Raw genomic sequence first — 21142 nt, 5'->3', positions numbered from 1 at the left:
TAATTATTTACATTAACGGCCAAGGCAAGGCACCACGGTATTCTCAAGTAGCGCATATGCACAGTTAATACAGCAACCCGTAATTCGTAAAAAAACAAAAAAATAATATCTACCTGTATAGCCTTAGTATTACATTATTGACAAACATCCAGACGATAGTCAAAGTCGTTCCATACTTTTGAGAGCACGTCTGGAGTCAGAGCCTTTGCCATGCGGTGCCCCAGCTAAGCCAAAGTTGTTCCAAGGTGGAGCCAGGTAGACGGTTTCGTCCACTCACAGTGGACCTTGGACGCAACTGGTTAAAAGCGAGATCCATACACCCCTTACGGCCGCTCAGTAGCTGAGGCATAGAGAAAGGCAGTGCAGTACTCTCGGCAAAAATCACGCCGCACAGTTCTAACTGAATTGCATCTATTGAAATGAAGAATGCAGGACGCATGTTGTTGCTGTTTTATCGTCGTTCTGAACCTTCGCAAGTTGGGTAATAAACGAGTGAGGGAGTGAGATGTGCTAGTTACAATGGAACCTGCAATCACATGAACCGGGAGCTTAACAATGGGTGTTGGTTTAGATGCGCAAGTCAATATTCATCCCAAATGACTGTCTTCGTTCATGTAGAAGACACCCTTGTGAAATTGGATGGGTCTTTATGAACCACTGTGTATTTTTGCAGGGCAATGACACGCTTTATCGTCAGAACTACAGCACGTAGAGCCTAAAATTTCGTTCGACTGACTCTCGCACTGGTGGCAGATAGGATCAACCACCCAAGTCACTTTCAGAATCAACATTCACATAATTTCATCCGCAACCAGAATAATACTGTGACGTCTAACGTAGCATTAAGGAAACTTTCATGTGCAAGGACGTACGACACACTCCATTCACGTGACAGCAACACATATTCAGGCAACGCTCTTAAAACAATTACGATTTAAATCACCGGTTCTATGAAATGAAACTGGCAACAAAAAAGAAGAATCCATATACTCACGCAATTGTGTGAGTACAGTTACTCATCATTCATAGTCACACAAAACACCAACATATAGAAGCAGTACTCATGAAACTTCATAATTTCAATCAATTTCCTTAAAGAATGGTGGTTGGCAGAGATGGTGTATTGCTACTGTTTCATTTATTATCGAAATAGCTACTAAGTACAACGCAATAAATAATAGTTTTAGAGACATCATAAATTTTACAACGGATTTTACACTCAAAGGCGAAAAACATGATGCACCGCGAAAGAATTATCCGAATAGGATGGAAATCAGTGGATGTGACGTACATGTACAGACAAACAAATGATTACAATTTCAGAAATGTTAGATGATTTATTCAAGAGAAAGAGCTTCCTAAATTGAGCAAGTCAGCCGCGCGGAGTGGCCGCGTGATTAGAGACGCCATGTCACTAATAGTGTGGCCCCTCCCGCTCGAGGTTCGAATCCCCCCTCGGGCATGGGTGCGAGTGTTGTCCTTAGCGTTAAGTTAGTTTAAGTAGTGTGTAAATCTAGGGACCGATGACCTCAGCAGTTTGGTCCCTTAGGAATTCACACACAATTGAATATTTTTTGAGCAAGTCAATAACGCGTTAGTCACCTCTGGCCCTTATGCAAGCAGTTATTCGGCTTGGCATTGATTGAATGACTTGTTAGATGTCCTCCACAGGGGAATCCTGCCAAATTCTGTCCCGTTGGCGCGTTAGATAGTCAAAACACCTAGATGGTAGGAGGCCCTGCCCATAATGCTCCGAACATTCTCAAATCGGGAGAGATCCAACGACCCTGCTGGCCAATGTGGGTTTGGCAAGCAGGAAGACAAGCAGTAGAAGTTCATGCCGTGTGCGGGCAGGCATTATCTTGCTGAAATGCAAGCCCAACATGACTTCCCATAAAGGGCATCAAAGTAGAATATTGTTGACGTACCGCTGTGCTGTAAGGGCGCCGCAGATAATCTAAGGATAGAAATAATACCCCAGATCTTCACTCCTGGTTGTCGGTCCGTATGGAGGCGACAATCAGGTTAGTATCCCAGCGCTGTTCGTTCGTGATCAGGACTCAGTTCGAAGCAGGATTCATTACTGAAGACAGTTCTACTCCTGCCAATGAGATTCCAGGCCGAAGACGTGTCTGGAGATGCCCCAGACAGCAATGGGATACCAACCCGACTGTCGCCCTCTATACGACCCAATAACAAAGAGTGATGGTCTGGGGTGCCATTTCTTTCCACAGAAGGACCCTTTTGGTTGTCATTCGCCACACTCTTACAGCACAACGGTACGGCGACGATGTTCTCCTCCCCGATCTGTTGCCCTTCATGGCAAGCTGTCCTGGGCTCACCTTTCAGCAAAATAACGGCCCCCTGCTCACGGCGAGCGTTTCTACTGCTTGTCTTCGCGCTTGAAAAACCCTACCTTGGACACCAAGGTCGCCGGATATCTCCCAAATTGAGGACATTTGGAGTGTTATGGTCATGGTCCTCCAACCAACTCTGGATTTTGAAAATGTAATGCGCCAATTTGACAGAACGACATTCTCCTCCCCGATCTGTTGCCCTTCATGACAAGCCGTCCTGGGCTCACATTTCAGCAAGGCAATGGCCACCCGCTCACGGCGAGCGTTTACACTGCTTGTCTTCGCGCTTGAAAAACCCTACTGTTGTGTATATAGTTCCGCGTAGTCAGCGCGTACACAACTTTCCCACTAGAGCGCAACAGCGCAGGCACAGCGCTTGTCCATCTCCGCACTACGAGATGGCGCTGCCTTAGAGACGGACCAAATTCTGCTTCCGCCGATCCGCGTATTAATACGTAACGCAGCCAATGAGATTGCTGCTAACGTAGAACCTTTTCTCCTCGCGGATCACACTCGTGCAGTGATACCTGAACGTGCAAGGTATTATAACGAGTGTACAGACCTCCGATTAGTCAGTCTGCATTTAGTCTGTATCAGTCTACATTAGTATGTACCAGTCTATAGTCAAGTTTCAGTCTGCGCCGAATAAGATTACCATATTCCTGTACATAGCCATGAAGAGAAATGTACAGACACTTTGTCAAGTATCAGAGATATGTGAGAATAAGATTAAAGTTCCAAGACCAAAGGAACTTCAGATAGTCAATTGTAAATAGCATCCAGAATCAAGTTACGTAAGGTTTATGCTTGTTACTATTTTAATAAATGTGTGCGAAAATTAATCAAGTTCTGTTTAAAGTTGGTCACCGACGATCTACTACTCTAAGCGTGCAAGTGGCATTTCTATCGTCTGACCTAACGGCAGAAGATAAACACACGATAAGACCACGAGACATATTGCTGACACTCGCCTACTTCGTTAGAGTGACAAGTCAAATATTCTGATGGTGTGTGTACCGAAGGTCTTACAGTACGCACACCACACCTACCTTGGTCACCAAGGTCGTCGGATCTCTCCTAGATTGAGGACATTTGGAGTGTTATGGTCATGGTCCTCCAACCAACTCTGGATTTTTGAGAATGTAACTCGCCAGTTGGACGAAATTTGGCACGATATCCTTCACGAGGATAGCCAACAACTCTAGTGATTAATGCCAAACCGAATAAGACCCAGACGTGGACCAATGCTCAATATGTGAACCTCTTTCTGTTGAATAAATCATCCAGTTTTTGAAATTGCAATCGTCTGTTTGTCTGAACATGTGCAGCATACCTACATATTTCCATCTCATTCGGATAATTCCTTCGTAGTGCGCCTTTTTTTTCTCTTTGATTGTTATAGTGTATTTGTACAAGTGTAAGCGTAAGCTGTGCGGAGTGTGAGCGTTTGTCGTGTGGCCGGCTGGCCGTCGCAGCTTCGTGACGGCGGTGGAGCTGCTGGGCAACACCTCCGAGATGTACCTGCACGGCACGCAGTTCTGGATGTCGTGCCTCGCCTTCCTCATCGTCGTGCCGCTCACCTCGCAGCTCTACCTGCCCGTCTACCGCGCTGTCGAGGTCACCTCCGCCTACGAGGTTCGTACTTTGCATCTCCAGCTACCTGTATCTACACTGACCGAACCAGTTAGAGTGATGTTGCCTAGAATCTCAAAAAAGGCTTTAGATCAGTCTGCATGTTAGCCACACCGAACACGCGGCTGAGGGTATGTAAAAGCTATCATAACACTGCGGAAAAAAATTCTGTGACAATTCGAATTTCGTGATCTTAAGGGGAAATAACTGTGAGAGGTCTTGCGATAAGATTTTGTTACGATACTCTTTTCATTGCCAGACTCGTTTCATTCAGCATCTTACTATAATCTGTATGCGGAATACGGTTGGCGAACACGCGCTGTGTTGATGACCGGTGTCTGCAATGTTCACATACCTCATCTGCTGCGACACGCTCAGCCACGTACTCCTCTTCCACCTACAGCGTGTTGTTGTTGTTGTTGTTGTTGTTGTTGTCTTCATTCCGAAAGTTGGTTTCATGCACCTCTCCATGCTACTCTATCCTGTGCAAGCTTCTTCATCTCCGAATAACTACTGCAACCTTCATCCTTCTGAAAGTGGTTACTGTACTCATCTCTTGGTCTCCCTCTATGATTATTATCCCTCACGCTTCCCTTCTCTTAATAATCCCTTGATGTCTCAGAATGTGTCTTATCAACCGACCCTTCTTTTGGTCAAGTTGTGTCACAAATTATTTGCCTCCCCAATTCTATTCAACGCCTCCTCATTAGTTACATGATAGACCCATCTAATCTTCAACATTTTTCTGCGTCACCACATTTCGAAAGCTTCTATTCTCTTTTTTTCGAAACTGCTTATCGTGCATTTTTCACTTTCATACGTGGCTACACTCAGTGCAAACACCTTCAATAAGGACTTCCTAACACATAAATCTATATTCGAGTTAACAAATTTCTCTTCTTCACGAACACTTTTCTTGCCATTGCCGCTCTACATTTTATATCCTCTGTAATTCGGTCACCATGAGATATTTTGTTGCCCAAATAGCATAACTCTTCTGCTGCTTAAAATGTTTCGTTTCCTAATCTAATTCCCTTAGCATCACCTGATTTAATTCGACTACATTCCATTATCCTTATTTTGATTTTGTTGATATTCATCTCATATCCTCCTTTCAAGACACTGTCCATTTCGTGCATCTGCTCTTCCAAGTCCTTTGCTGTCTCTGGCAGAATTACAGTGCCATCTGCAAATCTGGAAGTTTTTATTTCTTATTCATGGACTTAAGTTCTCAGTCCAAATTTTTCTTTGGTTGCCTTTACTGCTTGTTCAATGTACACACTGAATAACATCAGGCACAGGCTACAGTTCTGCTTCACTTCCTTCAGCATAATTTCCTATAATTAATTATCGTATACAAGTCTGGCGGAAGCCCTTACTACAGAATGAATCACATGAACCGCTAGTAAAATTCCACGTCTTAAAATACACGGAAAGGAGGCCTGGACAGTTCACACTCTAGTGTCATTTGTTAGTTGGCCTTAACCATCGGCGTTTCCTAATAACAATTGATAGCCAGTAGCCATGTCTCCTGATGTATGGAGTTCGCAGTGAATATGATTATTTTTCGTCGAGTTGGACACCGTTCACAATAGTTTTGTTCACAAGAACGTACGTGGCCGGCGCGACGGGGATGAATGTAGGCTCCACCACACGATTATGAAGTAAACGTGCAACCAACCGCAAAATGTTATCATTTAGCGTACACTTTGTCTTACATCGAAATTTCGCATGGAAGTATCACGACCTTATGTGCTCTTATCTCCCACGGGCGACACAATCTCGACGACATGGCACACGTACTCGAAAGTCAATAATATTTCTCATTAATAAAAAACAGAGTGAGGTTTGTGTAGTATTCTACATCATTTATTATTTAACTAAGCACTTTTCAGCTGTCACGCCAAAGTAGGGTTGAAAGATAAATATATATAGTTGTAAATTTTGTGAGAACAAAAATTTTAAACTAGATGCATCTAAAGAGTCTGCCAATTGTTTGTCAGAGATAACGGTTATTAACGTTAAATGTAAGACTGAAAGAAGAAGAATTACTTCCATGATACACAATCTGGTACTGAAAGATCAAACACGCTTCCCATACACATCATTTCTAACCGCGGTTCAAAATTATCCTTTCTAGTTATATGGCCCATAGTTTACTTTATCTGAGTTACTGTGATTTCACTTCCCCTGTAATTTTACTTTCCAGAGTTAACACTGTTTTATTTACCAACTTAGTTTCATCAAGTGCCTCGCCTGTAATATCCTTTCTTAACTTACTGTTATCTTGAGCAGTCATATCCTTAAAACACGTCACTGAAGTTTGCCCTGTTTTGCTCGATTTATCAATTTATTTTTCTTCTCTGAACAAATGTTGCAGTTTGTTGCATCCACTGTCTGACAAAAGAAGGCAAGCAAGCAGAAGTAGAGGTGGAAACTAAATGAAATTTCACGGGTTTACAGGGAATGTGAACTTCTTTCAGTGATTAGAAAATCGAGTCAAATTACGAAGTTATTGGCTGTATGACCGTACTGATCATTAGACGTTGCACGCCCTCTGGCCGTTTCGAATGAGTGCCGAAACGCCATTCTATCTTCTCCTGAGGCCCGCAACTGTTGTAACTGGTCCTCCTCGATATGCTGGCTACTTGCACTGACGTCCGATCTGGTCCCTCGCGTGTTCTCTCAGGGACAGTCAGGGGATCTTACTGGCCACCGGAGTACCTCGACAACAAGTAGACAGTTCATACAGATACAAACCATGTGCGGACGAGCATTGCCCTGTTGAAAAATGGCACCACGGTACTGTCGCATGAAAGGATGGCCGTGACGCCCGAGTTAGTCACTACCAGCCGCGACCTGACCTCATACCCAATGGGCCCCTACACCATGACGCAATAAGTAACAACGCTCTGCCTCTACAAAACACTGGAAGAATGTACAGGGTCGCCGTCATACTCACCGACGCTGATCATCCAGGGTAGTGCAGAACTGTGACTCACCGCTGAATACCGTGGGCGGCACTCATCAGGAGTCCATGCTTCACGCTCGGGGCACCACTCCATACGTAGCCGTGTGTGTCGTGTTATTGGCAGCCGTCACATGGGACGATAATTCCCTAGTCCGGCTGCTGTTCTTCTCCGACGACTGGTGCGGGGTAACACAGAATGTCGCTGAGTGCCCATCAGGCCCATTCTCAGACGGCAGGCGCAGCTGAGAAGACGTCGTGATGTGCTTGGTGCACTGTGCAGCGATCGTCCCTTGTGTGTTTCTCAGACGTGGTCGAACAGAACCTTGGCGATGAGTACGCCTGCCCTAATGCTCCCAGGCAGTCCAGAATTGGGATACTATGGCGACTGTATGCCCCACAAATCTGGATGTTGTACGATTCGACCAGCTGGGCAAATGGAGACCTGCAATGAGCCCCATTTGAAGCTGAGTGAAATTCTGATAATGCTGTCTCACACGAGTACCGGGCACCTTTGTGTCCTTCACAGTGGTCACTCAAAATCTGACGCTGTTCAGTTCTTTTACATTCTCTACCAGGCCTAGTGACAGCACTAAAGACGAACCACATGGAACGTTATTTCTATTTTGAACTGCAATTTCCTTACCCTTTAATATAAAGGGAGTGGAAGGACTTGACCCATACAGTGACCATTTCATTTCAACATATTTATTTGCATCATAGATAAATCATTAAGAGAATTACAATCATAAATCAAATAATAATTTCATTAAGAAACGCCATTCAGGCAAACTTTACAAACTGCTTGTTATAAAAAACCACAAATGAATTAATCTCTTTGCAAACACTTAATAAGAGGCATGAAATATTACATCACAGTCCCTGCAACGCTTTGCTGCCGCAAGAGCAACCATAATTATATTTCACTAATCGTTGGTAGGACTTGAATTACTTAACTTGGCCGGCCGAAGTGGCCGTGCGGTTAAAGGCGCTGCAGTCTGGAACCGCAAGACCGCTACGGTCACAGGTTCGAATCCTGCCTCGGGCATGGATGTTTGTGATGTCCTTAGGTTAGTTAGGTTTAACTAGTTCTAAGTTCTAGGGGACTAATGACCTCAGCAGTTGAGTCCCATAGTGCTCAGAGCCATTTGAACCATTTGAACTTCAGTTGATGCCAGCTGCTGGATCGATGTGGCGAAGACACCAGACGCTGCTTAGTCCGATAGTAACAGCGTGTTCCTTCACGGAAGCGAGTACATGCATAGCTTCACGAGGTTGCCAAGAAGCCACAGCGCCGGCCCGCCGTTACTGACCCCAGTACGATCAAGCCCTAACTGCCGCCTGTACTCAGGCTCACCGTGCTCGCTGTCGTCTCTCCAACGTCTCGCTGATACGCGCACTTCACTGTGCCGTGCCCAACGTTGTTCTCCCTTTTCCACCCCGTACTGCCCGCTATATCCTGAGCCGGCCCAGCCTCCAAAGACAAACTTCTGCCAGAGGGAATCGATAGTGCCTAACCAAAGATAGCCTTGGCACCAGTCCCGCTACGGCTCACCACACTAATCTACTGTGAAGGCAGCCCTACCTGTCACAGAGAACTGCAATTCTAATCACTCAAACACCCGTCGATGGTGTGTACTTGTATGAAGTTACATTGACATCGATGTCCAGTGCGAGCTTCACTTTTGTCAACTTCCACGGCCGCTATCTGCGATATTGCTGATATTTGATTTACGGGCATAAGGCAAAATTCTCTGCCTAACGTTTTAATTCCGTAACTGTTTTCTGAGCCGTTAAAGCCTCTGATGAAGTCTCCAGTAGCGGATGGCAGAGAATTATGGCTTGGACCACGGCCTTGTGTCATAAATCAGATATTAGAAATACAGTTTTACTTTTTTTGTCCCGCGATGTATTTAAGTAACAGTTCACGCATTTATTTCAGACGGAGCACGCACATCCAGTAATTGAATGTGACATCCCTTAGCAACGATTCGATCGTTTGGAACAGATCGCAGCCGGCCAGTGTGGCCCAGCGGTTCTAGGCGCTTCAGTCTGGAACCGCGTGACCGATACGGTCGCAGGTTCGAATCCTGCCTCGGGCATGGATGTGTGTGCTGTCCTTAGGTTAGTTAGGTTTAAGTAGTTCTAAGTTCTAGGGGAGTGATTATCTCAGATGTTAAGTCCCATAGTGCTCAGAGCCATTTGAACCATTTGGAACAGATCGCACTGGACATAGCACATGAGGCGTTATCACGTCCGGTCGCTGTCATACCCTAATACTCATTACTTTATAACCATAACTGTTGCTTTCAACAATTCAGTTCGCGGTTGCAGAGGGAGTACGGTACCTACACGGACGTCGGGCGCCGATATGACTGTATGCTTGTAAGCCCTATGTTGTTTTACACGTGTGTCTTTCCAAGTTTGCTTCCAGAGACTGTAAAGTGGGGCGTGTTGCAGTACCTGGAGATGCGGTTCGGGCGCGGCGTGCGCAGCCTGGCGGCCGCCATGTACGTCGTCCAGATGACGCTCTACACCTCCGTCGCCGTCTACGCACCCGCCCTGGCCCTCAGCGCAGGTGAGATACTCTTTACAAGTCGCGCACAAGGCACTGAGCGGTTATAAGAGTCGAAGGACGTGTAGGAGAAGCAGTGTTTGAGAAGGGAGCGAGGAAGCGTTGTAGCCTACCTCCTGTGTTATTCAGTCTGTACATTGAGCAAGCAGGAAACGAAACCAAGGAGAAATTTACAAAGCGAATCATAGTTCAGGGAGAACAAATTAAAACTTTAAGGATTTTCGAAGACATTGTTAGTCCGTCAAGAGAGGGCAAAGGTCTTGGTAGATCAGTAGATCGGGATGGATAGTGTCTTGAAATCGACAAAGGTAAAACTGTATTTGTCCTGTAGTTGAATTAAATCATACGATGCTGAAGGATTAGATTAGAAAATGAGACGCTATAAGTAGCAGACGAGTTTCGTTATTTGGACGCCAAAATAACTGACGATGACAATGGGCAAAGTAAAATGGATATAAAATGCAGACTGGCAAGAGCAAGAAAAGCATTTCTGGAAAACAGGAATTTGTTAACATCAAATATAGTTATAAATTCAGGAAGTATCTGTCTGGAAGTATCTCTCTGGGGAGTAACTTTATAAGGAACTGAAATGTGGACGATAAACGATTCAGACAGAAGATCGTACAATTATTTTAAATGTTCTGTTGCAGAAGACTCTTCAACATTAGATGGGCAGATTGAAAAATAAGAAGATACTGAATTAAACTGCAGAAACCAAAACATTATGACACAATTTGACTGAAAGTTAGGGCTGGTTGATATGACACATAGTGAATTCGGTAATGGCGTGGTGTGGGGAGTGGGGGGGGAGGGGGGGGGGTGAGGTGTAAAATTTGTAGAGAGAGACCGAGTCTTGCATGCGGTAAGCAGACTCAAATAGATGTAGGTAGCAGTAGTTATGCTTAGATGAAGAGACTTGCACAGGACAGATTAGATAGACTAGCTAGGAGAGCGCTGTCAGACCAGACTGACACGACGACATCTAGATGCGTCATGTGTCTTTCTTGTGCATTGTGCATATCTCACAAATAAAACAGTGGAGCAAAACGTTCTCTGAGTTTGTAATAAACACGTTTTGTCGACCTAGAAAATGCGTTCGGTAGCGTAAAATGATGCTAGATGTTTGTATCTCAAAAAAAAAATACAGATAGCTATAAGAGCCAAGAGGGAGAAATGACAATGGAAGACCAAGTAATTTGTGCAAATAAGAAACAACGAAGTAAATAAAAGAAACGTTTAGAAGTGCGACTGCAACTCAGGATGGAACGGTACTATAGATAAGATTCACTGATGACATCTACATCTACATCATACTCCCAAAGCCACCGAATGATGTATGGCGGAGGGCGCTTTTTGTACCACTAACTGAACCCTCCAACTCTATTCCACTCGCGAATAGTGCATGGGAAGAAGGATTGTCGGTAAGCCTCTGTATTGCGTCTTATTTCTCTAATTTTCTCCTCATGGTCTTTATGCGAGACGAATGTCTCGAAAATTCAATAGCAAATCTCTCCTTGATGCACAACGCCTCTCTTGTAACGTCCGCCAGTGGAGTTTGTTTACCATCTCCGTAACGCTCTCTCGCCAGCTAAACGATCCCGTCATGAAACGCGCTGCTCTTCGTTGGATCTTCTCTATCTCCTTTATCAGTCCTACCTGATATGGATCCCAGGTAGATGAACAATACTCAAGAATCTGGCGAACAAGCGCCGTATAAGCCACCTCTTTCGTGAATCAGTTACATTTCCTTAACATCCTTCCTATGAATCTGAGTCTGGCCTCTGCTTTTCCCACTATCTGTTTCATATGGTCATTCCACATAAGGTCGCTCTGGATAGTTACGCCTAGACACTTTACGACAGACGCTGTCTCCAGCTGAATGGTATAGCTGTACAGCAGCGGATTTCTTTTCCTTTGTATGCGCAATACTTTACTTTATTTACGTTCAGAGTCTACTGCCAGAGCCTGCACCATTCATCAATTCTTCGCAGGCCGATCTGCAAATTCTTACTGTCTTCTGGCGTTGCTACTTTGGTATACACAACTGCATCATCTACGAATAGCCTTAAAGAGCATCCGACGCTTTCTACTAGATCATTTATATATACTGTAAACAGCAACGGTCCTATCACACTTCCATGTGGTACTCCGGATATTACCTTTACATTTATCTATTTTCTTCCGTTATCATTGCTATCCTCGGCGAAAGCGAAGAAAAATTAAAGGGCCGGCTGAATGGGATGAACAGTCTAACGCGCACAGAGTACAGATTGAGAGCAAACCGTAAGGAGACCTAAGTCGTGAGGAGCATCAGCAATCAGACCTGCGACAAGCTTAGCATTAAAATTCCGGACGCCGTAGTACACGAAATGAATAATTTTGTTACCTTGAAAGTAAAATTACACTTACGCGGTCGAGGCAAGGGGCGACATAAAGAGCAGACTAACATAGGCAGAAAAGACATTCCTGGCCAAAACAGGCCATTAGTAACATACATCGGCCTTAATTTGAGGACGATATTTTTCGGAATCTTGGTTTGGAGCAAAGCATTTTATGCAAGTGAATCATGGGCTGTTAGAAATGGAAATGCCGTGTGGCTAAGGCCTCCCGTCGGGTAGACCGTTCGCCTGGTGCAAGTCTTTCGAGTTGACGCCACTTCGGCGACTTGATGATGATGATAATTACAACACAACACCCCGTCCCCGAGCGGAGAAAATCTCCGACCCAGCTTTTTTAAAAAAAGGCCGTTTTGAAGCTAGAAGTACAAAAATTGGTATTTGGTTCCTCGGTCACAAAAAATATGTTTCTGAATTTTTGGAAAATCAACTCCTAAAGCGCAAAAGCCTTGCCGCAGTGGTAACACCGGTTCCCGTCAGATCACCGAAGTTAAGCGCTGTCGGGCTGAGCTAACACTTGGATGGGTGACCATCCGGTCTGTCGAGCGCTGTTGGCAAGCGGGGTGCACTCAGCCCTTGTAAGGCAAACTGAGGAGCTACTTGACTGAGAAGTAGCAGGTCCGATCTCGGAAACTGACATACGGCCGGGAGAGCAGTGTGCTGACCACATGCCCCTCCATATCCACATCCAGTGACACCTGTGGGCTGAGGATGACACGGAGGCCGGTCTTTACCGTTGGGCCTCCTAAGGCCTGTTCGGACGGAGTTCAACTCCTAAGGCCGTCAAATAGCGACTGAAAGTTTTTTTAAAAAATAAAGCTTTACTAAAGAACTACTAAAACGTTTTTAAGCTACATCTATGAACATTATTATTGTCTTTTCGACTAAAAAAAATACGTGTTTTAGCGTTTTTGGAAATTCAATCCCTATGAGGGATGAATAGGGGATGAAATGTATGATAATATTTCATTTTGAAAGCATTTTTAAAGCAAAATCTAAGAAAATTTTTATTTGGCTTCTCTGTTACAAGTACAAAAATTCGTGTTTCATTGTTTTTGCAAAGTTGCTTCCTGAAGGTTTTTTTTTTAATTCCACATCTAAGGGGGTGAAATAGGGGATGAAAGTTATTTGAAAAATTAATCATTATTAAAGTAATGATAAAGCATTTTTAAGCTACATGCATGAAAACTGGTTTTTAATTTCTCAGCTAGAAACAAAAAGATACGTGTTTCAGTGTTTTTGGGAATTTAACCCAAAGAGAGTGAAATAGGAGATGAAAATTTTTATGATACGATTTCATTATCTCGGTTAGAAATGTAGAGCTATTACGAGGGTTGACGGGAAAGTAATGCCTCCACCCTCGTAACTCTTCAACAGTTGGCAGCATTGGTATGCGGCAGGTACTGGCTTGTTCCGTAGCCTCTTCTCTACAGCTCCAGTTGGTGGGAAGCCTTAGCACTGAACGGTTATGTTGTTACAGCATAAGGTACGGAATCCTGCACAGACGGTCGGTCAATGCGATTTAAGCAACGTGCAGTCACTGAATTCTTAACAGCAGAAGGTGTCACCCCAAAGGAGATTCATCAGAGAATGAAAGCAGTTTATGGTGATTGTGTTGATGTGAGTACTGTGCATCGTTGGGCAAGTAAGCTTAGAGATGTTGAGGCGGGAACATCTGACCTGCATGACAAACAAAGACTTGGACGTCATGTGACAGCAACCACCGAGTTTCACAAGCAAAATGTTGACAGACTGATTCAGAACGATCGTCGTATCACTCAGAGAGAAACTGCAAGGACATTTGACATTTCACAAGAACGTGTGGGTCACATTATTGCTTTGCTTGGCTATCGGAAGATCTGTGCCACCACAGCAGAACTTCAGAGACTGAATCTCACCACCTTACGCATCCTCCATACAGTCCAGATTTAGCACCGTCTGACTTCCATCTTTTCCCGATAGTGAAAGACGATCTGCGGAGACATCATTATGCTTCTGATGAAGACGTTGAGAGAACTGTGAGACTGTGGTTGCGGGAACAGAGTGTCTACTTCTTCCGTTGCGGCTTCAGAAAACTTTTTCATCGTTGGCAGAAACGTAACAAATTGGCTGGTGATTATGTGGAAAAGTGAATATTGGTAACTAAAGATCACATTATTTCTGCGTTTGATTTATTAAAATATTCCCTCCAAACCCAATTAACGAAGGTGGAGGCATTACTTTTCATTCAGCCCTTGTATATTGTAGGCATCGTTTAAGGAGGGATTTTCCGAAATTAAACACGTATGGGGTGAACAAGGGGACGAAAGTTTTTTTTAATATGTCGCTGGGTACGCAATTTGGAATTAGGAACTACGAAGACTGGTATTTGATTTCTTGGTCAGAAAAAAATACGTATTTCAGCATTTTTGGAAATTCAACCACTGAGGGGGCGAAATAGGGATGAAAATTTTCATGAAAAGATTTCGTTATCTCGCTTAAAGATAAATAAATATGTGTTGGGTGATGAATGTTTCAATGAAAATATCACCAAATGATCTCAAAAGGCAGGATTAACGAAGACCTCACACTCCACCTACCAGAATCGCTTTTTGGTGAAAAGTGCATTCGGTAAAGATAATGCTTCAGTGGCCTTAATTAGACCATAAAGTGTACGCGGCGCTAAGCTAGTAACAAATGAAAGAATAAGTTGCACAAGCTACACACATGGGAACAGAACAAACTCATTACAAGCTGCGGGCCTTTGAATAGAGTGCACTATAACTGTTTTGTTTCCAGACGATATATCTATTCGGAATACGCCGTGATTGAATGCAGCTTCCCTTTAAATAGCAATGGCTAGCACACTGGACTCACATTCGGGAGGACGACGGTTCAATCCCGCTTCGGCCATCCTGATTTAGGTTTTCCGTGATTTCTCTAAATCGCTCAGGCAAATGCCGGGATGGTTCTTTTGAAGGGGCACGGCCGACTTCCTTCCCCGTCCTTACCTAATCCGATGTGACCGATGACCTCGCCGTCTGGTCTCCTCCCCCAAACAACCCAACACCAACCCAGCCCATCTCAACCTACCCTTTACAAAATTTAGTCTCGCACAATTCATAGCTTTCAGTCACACACTCCAGTTTATAAGAAAGGAAAGAATAATACGCCCATTGTAAAAACGCGAATCTTAGTGTAACTTTCCAGAGTTTTATTTATTACTTTGAGAGAAGGAGTAGATTGCTAGACAGACCTTTATTGGAGTCCGTAAGTGCATAGCATTAATAGGCGTGACAATTCATCTGTCAGCGGCACGGTCATCGTGCTATGTTTCTCATTGTGGCCATGAGAGAGGAGCGTCTGTCAGCAGTTTTGCGCTGGCTGCTGTCATATTCGGCAGTCACGGATTACACGCACCATCAGGGTCTTGCTCGGCCTCCCTGAAAACACAAAAGTGGCTTACATCAGGCCTAGCAGCAAAATGACGCCTAGCATCTCTCGCCTACCGTTCTGCAAAATTTTGCTATTTGCATGTCCGTGAGTCTGGTGGGCCAACGGCCTTGCCGCAGTGGTAACACCGGTTCCCGTCAGATCACCGAAGTTAAGCGCTGTTGGGTGACCATCCGGTCTGCCGATCACTGTTGGCAAGCGGGGTGCACTCAGCCCTTGTAAGCAAACTAAGGAGCTGCTTGATTGAGAAGCAGCGGCTCCGGTCTCGGAAAATGACATACGGCCGGGAGAGCGGTATGCTGAGCACATGCCCCTCCATATCCGCATCCAATGACGCCTGTGGACTGAGGATGACACGGTGGCCGGTCGGTACCTTTGGGCCTTCATGGCCAGTGCGGGGAGGAGTGAGTCTGGTAGGTCAGCTGTGATTCTTCTTCTCGCCAAATGTATTATTTGTTAGAAACTTTTGTTGCTTTTGCGTGAAATTCTCTTCTCCCACGCTAAAAGATCCACACTTGCCCATAAATATCTTCTCCAAAAGCATTCCAATGTAATATTGTTTGTGTTTACTTTCTGCGACACCTAGAAAAGAACAATTCCTGGCTGGGACTTCAACTTGTCAGGTCCCATCAACAATCTCCATTGTACAGACGTCGCCAACAGGACAACAAGCCCCGTGTCGGCTCCCTCACACCTGCATCTACAGTGACCTAACCAAACAGCATTACTGTCTAGCGAGGGGAGTCTGTTTGGGACGGTATTAATCTGTCAAGAAGCTTCCTCTCCTAGTGCCTTGGTGGCACAACTAAATTTTGTAAAGAGAAGCTGCATCCAATCTAGGCGTATTCCGAGCAGATATATCGGCTGGAAATAAAACAATTATAATGCCCTCTATTGATACTGCAAACTATCGATTGAACAAAAGTTGTTCAGACATATTAAAAAAAGGTAATGAGAAGCCATTTATGCGGCTCTAAAACAAATGATTATCCCTATTCAAGAAATCCTCTGTCATACGTAATGAAGTTCTAAAAGCAGAGCAAAAAGAGATTTCATTTGAAAATATTTTTTGCTGATTGTCGAATAATTTATTTCCATGAGTAGTTTCTTAAATTGTTTTACGGATGTGTAAATCACTCCTTTCTGGGTAAAGGCTACGTCCGTTGGAGGACAAGAATCTTTTTTTTCGATCAGCTACTGTATTTGAGAAAAAATTTTATAATCTTAAAATTGAATCAGTTGTTGCCAACAAATTTCATTAGTTAATAAAAGTATCATGAGATTGTGACAGATATTCCAGACTGTTGGCAAACAGATGTTTTCACAGTCAACTTGTGTAATCTGACTACTTTGTTTCCAGCAATGACTACTATTTCCCGACGTATGTGCCATCTAGAAATATTGTCTTTTTAAAATCAGTGAATCAAATAGTACAACTACATTAACTTGGTACTGGTTCCTACGACCACAAATTTTAAGAGTTAGTCTAATGACACAATCACTTGAATTTAAACGTTTTGGCAGGTTTGCTACACCGTTCTTCCAAATTTTCTTCAATAAACGCGTCAGCAGCGGCACTGGTAAGTCGTCGTAAAAATCATTAAGCAAACGTCGGCCGGAAATCTCAAAACGAAAGCCAATAAGGGGCCACGAACCCCTCAACAATTTGTGATGCACAAATAACTTAGAAATCTGATGCCCAAGTAACTTAGACATCCCTACCTTATTTGCTCTTTATTGCTGGAATACTACATTAATCGAGATTGTTAAATTTTTGCCAGAACAAAACTTCACGAGCTGGTCATTTTAAAGCCTAAAACAAGACAATTTTCTTAAAACTAGTTGGTGACTTTCACAAAAAGAGAAAAAGAGAACTTACTACTTTTCTCTGTAGATGTTTGTTTTCTCAGTCTGACGACGTATGTTCGAATCTGCTCTTTGGGGTGCTCTGGCGGCTATATTGAATGACATGTCTAAGGGCCGGGTCTCAATCTGGCAAACAGTTTTTACTCGTCCTAAATTATCCATATCGAGAGTTGTTTAGTGACCTCGTTGGGAATCCTAATATCGAGCTCCTCAGTTTTTCAAAATTCTTGCAAAGACCAGCGATCTATTGCCTATCATGTACTTATTCAGTCTACTGTGTCTTTTAGAGCAGGCGTAAGAGAAAAAAAGAGAAGGAGGCAGATGAGCAAAAAGATTCGAATAATAGAAAACTACCTCATTAGAAGTATGGACAGACGAAAAAGGGATGGTGTAGAAGTAAGGTAAGGGTCACGAAAAGCAAGAGGAGGAGAATGGAAGAAAAGAACAGGAAAGGAAGCGTTGAAAGAGAACAGGTATGGAGAGAAAGAAGAAATGGACGGATATAGGGAGCAGGCATCGATGTAAGAGAAGAAAAGACAGTAGGAGAAGCAGTGGGGTAACTAAGAGTCGAAGAAAAGAAGAAGAAAAAGGATTAGCTGTCAGGTAATGAGGTGTAACAGAAGACTTGTGAGGAACGATGAGGGAGAAGGACAGATAGAAGATGAGAATAAAAAATAGTAGAAATAGAGAGGAACTAAGAGTGAGAATTAGGAACAACAACGTAATGTGAGACTTGCATTCTCGGAGGCTGCAAATGTTGGTCCCCTCAGGATAGACTCAAAGCTCCCATTTGATGTTCATGGTTTGTTGGTTGTGATGAACTGGGAGGATCACTTGACGCACCCCATATTGCGCCTACACGGTAGCTCTGAAGTGATCCTGTTCCAAAGTACACCATGTAGCAGTAATTAAGAGAACTTTACATTTTGTGGAAAACTGCTGCTTGATGTGTAACAACGCAAGAGTAGATAATTTTTAGTTTTATGCTATGTTACAAGTGTGGTAGGGCACACTTCCTTACTAACATGACGGTGTCCACATGTTCCAGTGACTGGACTTAACGTCTACCTGGCCGTTACCTGTGTCTACGCAGTATGCATCATCTACTCATCTCAGGTCAGTCTATGTATTAATGTATTTGGGCTGTAAGTGCAACAAAATCAGTTTGCTCCTTTTCTTTTCTCATTTTCTTCCTCATGTACTCATTCTGTTCTCTTATTCTTCCCCTTCAACCTGCTTCTCTATCCTTCTCGTCTTCCACCTCTCCTTACTACTATTTTTCTCCACTACTTTCTCTTTGTCTTCAGCTCTTACCTCGTTTCTTCTCATCATCTATAGACTATTCCATCTCCTTTATTTTTTCTTCGAATCAACACCCTGCTTGCCTTCTTACACTTTCCCACCAACTGTTTCGTCAGAAACGACCAAGCTGATTTTGAACTGTTTGCAGATACCACATAAATTATCACTACATCATGTTACTCTTACAAATTACTGCCTGAAGATAGGCTAGTTTCTTTAATTAAAATTTATCCGCATGCTGGTTTACATTAACAGGATAACATTCAGTCGGATTTTGCATGCAGGTGCATTCGTTGCTTGTTGCTAACTTCTTTTGAGTTGAACTGAAAATCTATCTTTCATATCAACAACGCTACATACGCTTCTTGAACGTTATTAATACCTTCAAAGCAAATCTTGTTTGTTTTAACAGTCATATGTATTTTGTTACTCTGAAACAAAGAATTTTTTCTAAGCGTCTTTCCGCAATGAAATAAACAGCGTTTTTTAATTTATGGCCATTCACTAACGACAAACTTCATAAAGAAGTAAATTTATTTTGTAGCTCTTGCTATATGTCTAGTTACCTTCAGGAGATCAAGTATAATTATCACATTTTTTGTCCAATTAATATTTTTATTTAAAGACAGTATTGTCACAGAATTTGTTCTCTGTAATGTTAATAAATGAAAGTATGTAAACTATACTTACGTTCTGACATAGTTATTGTTAAATTTAGTAACTCCAAAAATGGACACCTTCATTGGACCTAAGAATGTACAGTTTTAAATTCCAGTCCTTATCGTAATATATACTATGAAATTTTGAATATGCATTTCTTTTTCCACTGTGTTACAGTTATTTTTTAAAAAAGCAATTATAATTGTGGTTTTTTCTGTGATATTAAGAACTATAAAACTGACGCGGTGCACCACGTATATTGACAATATTTTTCTAAACTGATGATTTTCAGAGACGAAAATGTATGTTTCATAGAGAATTAGCCGCGAGGAAGTTAATAAACAATAGAGATTCGGATACGTATAAAATCCTACGAAATGAAAACAGACCTCAACGTGAATCTACAGATTAATTATTCATGTCAGAAAAGGAGCATGTTTGTAATGTTGTTCAATTTACATCATGTAACTGTATTTCTCTTCAGTAATTAATTACTCGGTAATGTGACTTGCTTTGGATATATCCGCCGTCATAACAACTAAAATTCGTAATAAGTTTTTCGTAGGACTACTGAAACTCGCGATTGGCCGTCCAACCAGATGGAGAACCTCCACTGTTCTTCACAGTTGAAAGACTTTGTTCATGTTATTATATCCAACATCGGTATTTCGTGATGCGCTGTTGACTGCCAAATCGGCAGAGAAGAGCGAAAGAAACTGACACATCTATCTAATATCGTGTAGGACCCCCGTGAGCTCGCGAAAGTGCCACAACAAGACGTGGTATGGGCTCTACTAATGTCTGAAGTAGTGTTGGAGGGAACTGACACCATGAATCCTGCAGGGCTCTCCATAAGTCTGTAAGAGTACGAAGGGGTGGAGATCTCTTCTGAACAGCACGTTGCAAGACATCCCAGGTATGCTCTATAATGTTCATGTCTGGTGGGATTGGTGGCCAGCGGGAGTGTTTAAAGCCAGGAGTGTTCCTGGAGCCACTCTGTAGCAATTCTGGGCGTGTGGAGTGTCGCATTGTCCTGCTGGAATTGTCCAGATACATCTGAATGCACAATAGACATGAATGGATGCAGGTGATCAGACAGGATGCTCACGTACTTGTCACTTGTCAGAGTCGTATCTAGACGTAACAGGTGTCCTACATCACTCCAGCTGCACACACCCCACACCATAACAGAGCCTCCACCAGCTTGAACAGTCGTCTGCTGACATGCAAGGTCCATGGGTTCATGATGGAAACAAGACTCGTCCTACCAGGCAACATGTTTCCAGTCATGAACAGTCCAATGTCGGTGCTGACAGGCCCAGGCAATTCATAAAGCTTTGTGTCGTGCTGTCATGAAGGGTACACGAGTGGGTCTTAGGCTCTGAAAGCCCATATTGATGAAGTTTCGTTTAATGGTTCGCACGCTGACACTTGTTGATGGCCGTGCATTGAAATCTGCGGCAATTTGCGGAAGGGTTGCACTTCTGTCACGTTCAACGATTCTGTTCAGTCGTCGTTGGTCCCATTCTTGCAGGAACTTTTTCCAGCCGTAGCGATGTCGGAGATTTGATGTTTTACCGGATTCCTGATACAGTATATTCGTGAAATAATCGTACGGGAAAATCCGTACTTCATCGCTACCTCGGAGATGCTGCGTCCCTTCGCTCATGCGCCGACTATAACACCACATTCAAACTCACTTAAATCTTGATAACCTGTCATTGTAGCAGCAGTAACCGATCTAACAACTGCGCCAGACACTTGTTGTCTTGTATAGGCGATGTCGACCGCATTGCGATGTTCTGCCTGTTTACATATGTCTGTATTTGAATACGCATGCCTATACCAGTTTCTTTGGGGCTTCAGTGTAAAAGACTTCGAAATGGCACACGAGCTAACTTCCGCCGCATTTTCATACCAGTAGTGGAAATATCTTTGGCGTAACTCATGATAA

General features: G+C 43.3%; 1 protein-coding gene across 1 annotated transcript in view; it reads left to right on the top strand.

Moving 5' to 3' along the window:
* LOC124776486 (sodium-coupled monocarboxylate transporter 1-like) overlaps positions 1-21142 on the top strand; it is a 118594-nt gene that overhangs the window by 34082 nt on the left and 63370 nt on the right. The window contains exons 4-6 of the mRNA XM_047251502.1: positions 3833-3992; positions 9418-9535; positions 18275-18342. Of these exons, the coding sequence (XP_047107458.1) occupies positions 3833-3992; positions 9418-9535; positions 18275-18342 (346 nt within the window). The remainder of the gene's footprint in view (positions 1-3832; positions 3993-9417; positions 9536-18274; positions 18343-21142) is intronic.

The sequence above is a fragment of the Schistocerca piceifrons genome, chromosome 2, assembly GCF_021461385.2.
Source record: "Schistocerca piceifrons isolate TAMUIC-IGC-003096 chromosome 2, iqSchPice1.1, whole genome shotgun sequence".
In the NCBI taxonomy this organism is placed as follows: Eukaryota; Metazoa; Arthropoda; class Insecta; order Orthoptera; family Acrididae; genus Schistocerca; species Schistocerca piceifrons.
Note: the sequence above shows the minus strand (reverse complement) of the source record. Positions and strands in the feature narration are given on the sequence as shown.